Genomic DNA, 9,517 nt, shown 5'->3' with positions numbered 1-9,517 from the left:
TGTCGACCCCCTCGTGAAATGGTGCAAAAAGCGTGGGTATTATGATTCCTTGCCTAATTTGATGCTGTTTGAGCAAAACTTTGGGCAACAGTGTTGTTGTTTTCTTCATTTCTGGCAACATAAACAACATAGTTATCCAAAGTTTTGCTCAACCAGCATAAAATTAGGCAAGGAATCATAATACCCACGCTTTTTGCACCATTTCATTGCAGAAACGGATAATTGACCTTCTCACCATACTAAAATTCAGCTCATTACTACAAATCTAGTACTACACCGAACGTGCCCCATTTCTACAGTGCCAATAATTCAGCCCCGCTCACAATATCGGGCGAAAATTGCATGTCAATTTTTCAACACGCCCCAGAATCGTGCCCGTTTGGCAGCACTGGTTGGGCGAAATTTTTCGTGAGCCTTGTCGAACCTTTTGTACAAGTACATTGTACATATTCTCTGCCATTGAGTCGCGAACAAGCGGAATTTCGTGTGCTAAAAGAGAGTGATTATCCTCCAAATGGCATCGTGAAAAAGTGGAAAAAATGCCTCGCATGTGCCGATAAAGTTGTGCAAGTGAAGTGAAACTAGTTTTCCATCGAATATTGGTACGCCTTTCGATCGTTTTGTGGTGAAATTATGCACCGAAGCAAAGTGGAAAAGTGCCTCGAAGTTTTTCCTTGTGCCCCCCTTCGTCTTACGAATATCTGAAGAAGAAAAAAAAGTGGAGTGTTCCACACAAACGCTCGGCCGTCATTGAAGTATAGTGTTGTCTCACGCCACTCTTCTCTGGGCTGTATCGTCATCGCAGCACAGTCATCATCATTGTAGAGTACGCACGGAGGAACAAACACTGCTGTTTGGGAATAACAACAAGAGGAGTCGCAGTCGTCGTCAGTGGAAAAAAGTGCCCCGACCGAAGCCTACACAGAGTAGGCTAGACTGCATAAGCCAGCGGCGGCAGTCATCGGCAACAGCAGCAGCATTGAGCAGTGAAGCACCGGAGGACGGGATCGAAGGTGTGTTTCGACCGGGACGAGTAAGTTGTGGCATTTTTTTTCTTCTCTTTATTTTCTCGTGTGTATCGAAATGGATGCCAGGTGTTCTTGGACAATATTTTTACACTGGTTTTTTTTTTCGGGAGGGCAACGATTCGGTGGTCATAAAGATGTTGCGGTAGCACCAGTTTTTAAACTACTTTTTAGGGGGAATTTGCACTATGCTGCATACAACAATGTTGTAGGCTTGTTGAGCAGTTGCAGTTTCTTCAAGTGAGCCCGTCTCATACAGCCGTAGCGGGTATTCAGAAAGATCATGCTGTGGGTTGCGAGGTTCGATTCCCAGTCGGCTCAGGGAAACACTATAGACACAGTTATATAAATTATAAACAAACTACTAATAAACTGAGATTAAATTATTGAAATTAATAAGTGCTATTAACTCTTTCACACCGAAAATGTGAAAGTTTGAATATCTCAGGTTTATCCACCGAGTTTACGTGTAACTAATAATTACAAATAGAAGACATTTTTAATTATAATTATAGGAAAAACGTTGACCAACAAGTTTTCCCAACATAACATTTTAAAATTAAGTTTCAAAAACGAGTTGTTATGCACAATTGATTCAAACGATTGTCATTCAAAACATCCTTGAGTACGTCATTCACTCATGTTTTGACTGGGTGTTAAAGTTAACATTCTTGGGTAGGAAGTCTCAGGTAGGAAGTAATTCCTACTTCGTTGACGTTTGATGAAAAAGTAGGAAAATTGGGCTCTCTAAACTGGAGCTTAAAAAAATTACAACTCCGCGATTATTAGAAACTGCGTGTTTGGTAGGGATCTGCCAGGGAACTTCCGCAGTACGTTAGATGGCTTCGAACGATCGCTATAGATAGTACAAAAACTGCCGTTCTACGCCAGATTGTCCCATGTTATATGGAAATCCCATATAACATGGGATAATTATGTGTAGAACGGCAGTACAGCAACTTGTTAATTACTTAAGTATATTGTTCCAATAGTACTTTAAAAATGTTTGTTTCCTTGACCTCTCCTAAACTTCTAATGTAACAGGTTTGCGTAATTGATTAAATAAACTATTAAACAATAAGACAAAAAAAATTTAAAAAAAATCTCTAAAAATATTCAATTTTCAAACAAACATAATATTGTGATTTTTTTTTAATCGAAAACAAATAGTTATCTATGCAACGAGATACAAAATGATACTTTTTACAGCACGAGTCGTACATTTATCCAATGCGGCTTGCTCTACTTGTTTTGGTCATGGGCCAAACGCTTCCAGTCGCCCTGAACGCCTATTTATAGGCTATGTTCCATAGCCTGTCCGTCGTCGTCGATTCGAATGCTGTCTGTCGGTCTCCCATTTCCACCGTTCAACAATACCTCGGAATGCTCTCTCCTTTCCATATGGCAGTCAACGCGTTGTTTTATCTATCAGCAAGTTTCCCTCATGGTTGTTGTACATGACGAAAGAAAGCGTCGTGGACAATTTCGTAAAGCCTCCGCATATCATTCTGTTCCATACTCTCTTGCGCCTGAGCAATCATATTTTCGTCATGCTCTCTTTTCTTTTTGCTGTGGGTTTTTGACTAGTCTTGCTTCCCTATATTGCCCTCTGCTCTGCCGAGTCCACGACACCAGCACCTTCTTGTGACAACATTCTTCTTGTATGTCTGGTAATCCTCGTCAAACTTCCCAGTTCCTAGTACGTCTTTGAGCAGTGCATATCATCGCTCGCGCAGCCAAACTTATCGCTTGATTTATCTGTACTCGATGTAAAGCTTATTAACAGGTTATCGTATTGCTAATAAATTGCAATTACAATTACAATAGACTCTGACAGCTATCCACAGCTTCTGGCGATAGTCAGGAACTTTAACGTCTGCTGTATAGCAGGATGTTGAAACGTATCTATCCCCAGTTCCTAGAGTTCGACACAGTTGATAATCAAGCTCGAATCTGACTAACTACTTCTGAGATTGCCCGGAATGAGTCTACGTAGTTTATGGACAGCGCCCTACAAATTGGCGGAAGACATTACAGTCCATCCGGTTCTACCACTTGTAGTTGGGGGTCCTATAACACTATCCCGAATGTACCGTGCAAAGTGGGTACTACTACTGTAATGGCAATCCTTGGCCTGGCAATAGCAAAGTTGACTAATCTCAGGCCATTGTCGTTAGTGACGGAGCAAAGGGCTCTCCGTGCCAATGACTTGACGACAAGCTTGCTCCCAGTTGTTGCTAGGAGAACTGAAATCAGTTGCCGTGTCGAACAGTCGTTGCTGATACGGAGAAAGGCTCTAAGCAGAAAAGAAGTGGTAATGGGTACTGCGCCGTGGTGGTAAGAATGCATTCAATAGCGGCAGCTGGGAAGCCATTGCCACAGCGCTGCACAAAATGCGGCTCCACGACTATCTTTACAAGGTTCTGAAGAGTTACTTTCAGAAAGTCGGTTGGAATACCGGCGGGTGTGCTACATTGTTCCATACTCGGTCCAACGTTGTGAAACATCATGTACGATGGAGTGTTGAGACTAGAGCTACCAGGAGGAGTCGATATTGTCGGCTTCACGGATGACGTCATCCTTACGACAACCTGTAAGACCCTGGAAGAAGTAAAGGCTTATCCCAAATGTGTCGGTATGGATGCCCAGAAAACACGGAGAGATGAACTTCTACATAAACACATTTCCGGACAGATCATGGATGCTTCTGACAGTATTTGTATCGATTCAGTCGCACAGAGTTCAAATTTTGCCCGACATATCCAAACAACCGGTTGTACCGAGCACGGATTTCGTTTTTAGCGGAGAAACTGTACCTCTGTCCGATAAAGTCGTCAACCTTGGCATCCTAATGGACAGTAATATGACCTGGACCCAACAAGTCAACCGCGTGACATAGAAGGCATTCAACATCTTGAGAACATTCCGTCGGTTCTCGCCGGTTCTCTCCATAGCTACACGGCGGAAGCTTGTCCAGGCCGTGATCATGCCGGTTTTTACCTATGAGGACATAGTTTACTATCCCGGAATCTCTCAAGCACTAGAAGAGCAGCTTCACCGATGTTTCAAATCTGCGGTGCGGTTCGTTTATGACCTTCGACGGCGGGAAACAACAGCCCGGGTTAGGAACAGCATTCTCGGGTATGATTTGCCTACTAACTATCATCTTCGAACATGCTGCTTCATGCGACCCGTTCCGGTCGGGAAAATTTTCCGACTCCCTGGGCATAATGTATCATTGTACTTGACTCACAATATACTAATTCATGCAATGGCAGGCAAAGAAAACCCTTCAATTAATAACTTTGGAAGTGCTCAAAGAACACTAAGTTGAAGCGAAGCAGGCCAAGTCTCAGTGGGGACGTAGAGCCACAAAGAAGAAGTAGCAACTAAAAAGTTATCGTTTACAATAAAACAACAAATTACAAATTAAATTAAATTGAAATAACGAGGAGGCACCGGAGCATGTGATATTCGACTGTTCGCGATTGGTAGAAATACATACTAGTAAGCGCTACTGGAACCTGAGCCAACATCGAAGCTACAATGTGTCAGGACGAAAGAGTACAGAATGGTGAACAGAGTGGTCTCGCAGATCATGTCATCGCTCCAGCAGAGATGGCGTGAAGATCCTTTGGTCTTGGTCGCGATCGGAGTAGACTTGATCCATCGAGGGGATCTTGACCGAGTAGTCCGTTGCGTAGTACCGGTTCTAGGTCGTCGGAGCGCTGGAAGACGGCCTCCAACCGGAATAGCAAAACCAACCTCGGCAAAGCCGAAAGCCGAAAGGCTCAGCAATAGCATAGGTTTAACAAATTGGGATTGATGCACAACACATAACACCTCCCCTCCAAAGTAATTGGTGGTGCCGGATGGCGAAAACTTCCCCGACCGATCGATGGAAGCAGATTCTGCCGGGTTAGCCACCTGGTGATCCATTGCGGCTATCCGAGTAACTAATCAACAACTGTTGAGGCAGTCGAATCAGGGGTTTCCGTTTACCTCTGTAGAATGCTAAGAAGCTATATCCAGAACTGGATGCTGGTCTACTAAACGCGTGAAGGACACGGAAGCGGTTTGCGTCGTAGTGGGTAATGGTTCCCATAAAAATTGAATTGGAAGATAGGTTGCTCTTTGCTTAGCATCCCGAGCAGGCGAAAATAGCTGAAGAATACCAAACTCAGGTATGGAAAACCGAATACCTACAACCTGAATGAGGTATTAAGATGCCCTGCATAAGAGGTAAAATACCTAAAATAATAACTGGTGTGTGTTCTGTGCATAACACGTGAATAATGACATCAGTTATGGCAATACCTAAATAATAATCGACTATTTTTTCATATAAATAGTGATGTTTCCATAATTGTATAATACCTCAAGCAGTCCTTAACACCAAACCAATAACTCGTTGAAGTGTTTTATGAATACCTTCGAAATACCAAAGTTATTTTCAAAACCTGGGTAACCGACCAATATCTTGTCTATGTATGATACCTGACTTTGGTATACTGCAGTTCTGGAGCAACATTTGAAAAGGGCTCAAGAGGTCTTTTGTCTTTTTTCGAAAAAGCTCCGCAGGGCCTAACATCAACCCGCCCACGCAAATAAACACCGTTATCCGAATGATCGATGTTTGATCTATCTGATAACGGCCTTAGTTTGTGTGCATAAGCTGCTGGGGCTAAGAAGCGACGTGTGAAGTCGTTGTTTACCAATGCTTGTATGTCCTTTTCAAATGTTGCTCCAGAGTTATGTGTCAGTTATTTGTTTCTGCTCGGGATTTGTAAGGCCAAAGTGCTATTGGCGATCCTGGAGCCTGTAGTACACAGGGTCAAATATTTGACAAGGAAAGAACTCAAGAAACAACATCAGTTTGACACTAATGAGAATTCTATCGAGTCAAACAACATGTTTGAGCATTGGTTTCTTTTTGGACAAACAGTTGGCCCTGTGTACTAGTAGCTTAAGCAGCGTACAGGAGAACGGCGTGAAGTGGTGAAGAATAAACTACGATTTCGCAAACCCAGCATTTTGAAAGTAGACAAAGTCGGACGGATAATGTGGACATGACATGCTGCAAGAATGCCAGATAGCAATATTTCTCCATAATACATGGTTCGTGGCTGCCGTTCTTCATTCTCGGTCACGCCCGATTCTCGCCAAGTCGTGCTCCACCTGATAAAATGTAGTTATTTTTATCGGAAGTGTTTTAAAAGAATCTAATGAAAGTTTCATGACCAAAGCAGGTTGAAAATTTACGAAAAATAATGTTTTTAACAAAAAAAATAAAGCAAATCATCAAAAAATCACGTATTTAAGTATTGTTTTGATGAAATATGATGGTTTCATTTGCATAAATCATAGCGTTAACTACTATTACGTCTTCTAATAGCTCCCAATATCTTCTAGACTGTATGTATTCTGGCTGAAATAACATACATTGGACAGCTCATATTTCGAGAAATGGCACCGAAAGTATTCAAATTTCTAGCATGAACTATTTGTTTCATAATTTAGACATTCTTTTCAAGTAAATCATGTTTGAAATGAATGTGGTTCACAACAAATACTCATTTATAATATATTTCTTCAGATTGAATGAAATAAGCAAATTGTTTGACCATATCTTGCATTTTTGTATGAGTATCTGCTTTTAAATAAACAGGGTACAAAAATTCTGACACTTCTTGCAGTTCTTTCACTTATCAGTCTTCTAACTCATTTGGTAATGCTAGTATCAAAGAGGTATACTCCACAGGCATTAGGACACGTCTTTATTTCAATGCAGAACTATTTATTTTAGCTCCAGTTAGCCTAATGGTTAAGGCTATGGATCGCCAATCCGGAGACGGCGGGTTCGATTCCCGTTCCGGTCGGGGAAATTTTCTCGACTCCCTGGGCATAGTGTATCATTGTACTTGCCTCACAATATACAAATTCATGCGATGGCAGGCAAAGAAAGCCCTTCAATTAATAACTGTGGAAGTGCTCAAAGAACACTAAGTTGAAGCGAGGCAGGCCAAGTCCCAGTGGGGACGTCGAGCCATAAAGAAGAAGAAACTACATAAAATCTCAATTTGGTAACATTTACAATATTATGATATATTTATATGAGATGCATGCAAAATTAATATGGCAACACTTCCAAAAACGATCTAATTCATGATTTACAAGTCGATTTATAATGCAAGTCACCATACAAAATGATTTTGATGGATATTTTTCGAAATTTGTTAGTTTTTTATAATGGAATTCTAAAAATTGTACAATTCGGCTAAACGAATGTCTAGGCAAAAAATGACATTTGAAGGATTTTTACCCTTGTTTTTGTTTCAGTGTATATGTAAGTGTGATGTACCACATTTTTATAAAACAGTACTAGATATACTATCACTACGATAAAAAAGTGTTATCATAAAATCTTTTGTATGAGTTTCCTGACACTTTTTTGAATTTTTTTGGCCTCGGCTAAACGAATGTTCACCACTGAAGTCGATGAACAAGTGATGCGTTGGGACCTGGTATTCACGGCATTTCTGGAGGATTTGCCGTACAGTGAAGATCTGGTCCGTTGTCGACCGGCCGTCGATGAAGCCAGCTTGATGACTTCCCATGAATCCATTCGTTTTAGGTGAGATTACCTCTTCCTTCCACTCTTCCGGTAGCTGTTCGGTTTCCCAGATCCTGACTATCAGCCGGTGCAGACAGGTGGTCAACTTTTCTAGGCCCGTCTTGCTGAGTTCAGCTGCGATACCATGTTTACCAGCTGCTTTGTTGGATTTTAAGCTCTTAGTCTCAGTTGATAACTATGAGATTGCTCATATAACACCAAGTAGAACACTAATGAGCTTAGAATCCACATGTGACCAAGGTAACGCCAGAAGTAAATTGTATTGCTTTATCGCTCTAGTAGCAGAAGTTTAAATGTTAAAAAAAATAACCTGTCACTGGCATTACAATAGAACAGGTACCTTTAAACCACATTAACCCGATGCCCCCACAAGCATTAATGGTAACAGTATATATTCGTCAAAGAAAAAAAAAACGGCCCCGCGAGACCTTTTCCCACTGAGCCGTAGAGAGCCTCATCAAAAGTTCGATTTGGTCGCAGTCATTACCATCCTCTTCTGTCACACGATGATGTGCATCGGCGCGCATGATGAAGGAAAATAAGCGGTACTCATCATCTTCCTTTACAACCATCATTCATCAAACGGCCGGCCAACTTGCCAACCACCCGCCCGATCGACCTCTGAACAGTTGCGGCGGCCGCGAGTCGCGCAGCCAGGGTTAGTTGCTGATCTGTACGGGGGACGGGGCGGGTTTAGGCTCCTCTGCGTTCGGTGCGCCATGCTGCCGCGATGGCAGACGCAGACCCGCCATAGTCGAGAAAGGCTTCTTTAATTTACCCACAAAAATAAGCGTGAAAGAGATTCCGATATTCTTTCGCTTCATTCGCCGTTTGTGCTTCCCCCGCAGCACATACCACCCCACCCCCGACACTTGTTCGTGGTGCCCATGCATCAGTTCCGCATTAATAGGGGCTGAAGATAGGCACAGGGTGTTGGGAAAGAAGTCGTACGGGGCTCTTAAATCTACAAATAAGGTAAATTTAGTAATTGGAGACTTGTTTTGATTTATTTCGTTCCATAAGAACTTCATAGCAAGTTTCTTTAAAACTCGTTTATGGACTTCTGCACGAATTTATGCTGGCCTGATTACTCTCACAGAAAATTTGACGTTCCAGGAAATCCATCGGAAAATCAACCTGGATGTCACCGTTTCTTTTAGATTTTCAACATTTTTATTTTTGGATTTTCAATAGAACTCCTACCAGAAATCCCTCCATATGAATTCTTCAGAAATTAATGCATGGGTTCTTCCAAAAGTTCCTGCAGATTTTCCTCCCAGGTTTTCTGCTGAGATTCCACCAGGATTTTTTTTTAGTTTAAACACCTCCTGGAATTTAACCGGAATTTCTTTCAATATTCCACCCGAAGATCGTTCCGAGATCACTTCAAGAATTCCTATAGGATTTCCTTCAGGAATTCCTTTTTGGGTTATTCTAGGAGTTCTTTCAGGGATTTCTCCAGGAATTCATTCTATGATTCATTCGGGAGCTCGGTCAGTGATTCTTCCAGGATCTTCTTCTGACTGAAGTAACACGAGGAGTGGCATCTGGGATCCCTTCAGTAATTTCACTCGAGATATCTTCCGTTTTTTCAGATATTTTTTTTTTTAATTTCTTCATTTATTTTCTCCATAATTCCTCCAGGAAGTTCTTACGAAATTTCTGCAAGAGTTTCTTATGGAATTCTCATTGATTTTTCTGGAATTTCTCAGGAAGTTTATTCAGAAGTTTTCTCAGATTTTCCTCATGGAAATCCTCCAGAAGTTTATTTTTAAATTCTTTAGGGACATATTCCAAGACTTACATCTAGAATTATCGCAAAAGGTTTCTATAAAACTTCATTTCCTCGAGGAATTCC

At 41.6% G+C, this 9,517-nt stretch overlaps 2 protein-coding genes across 2 annotated transcripts in view; both read left to right on the top strand.

Moving 5' to 3' along the window:
• Nucleotides 1-9,517, top strand: part of LOC109405351 (solute carrier family 53 member 1-like) — a 553,430-nt gene that overhangs the window by 382,577 nt on the left and 161,336 nt on the right. The window lies entirely within an intron of this gene.
• LOC109405354 (uncharacterized) overlaps nt 1-9,517 on the top strand; it is a 42,431-nt gene that overhangs the window by 2,406 nt on the left and 30,508 nt on the right. The window contains exon 2 of the mRNA XM_062854363.1: nt 757-1,033. Within this exon, the coding sequence (XP_062710347.1) occupies nt 757-1,033 (277 nt within the window). The remainder of the gene's footprint in view (nt 1-756; nt 1,034-9,517) is intronic.

This window comes from Aedes albopictus, chromosome 1 (genome assembly GCF_035046485.1).
Source record: "Aedes albopictus strain Foshan chromosome 1, AalbF5, whole genome shotgun sequence".
Taxonomy (NCBI): domain Eukaryota; kingdom Metazoa; phylum Arthropoda; class Insecta; order Diptera; family Culicidae; genus Aedes; species Aedes albopictus.
This window is presented reverse-complemented; position numbering and strand designations above follow the sequence as displayed.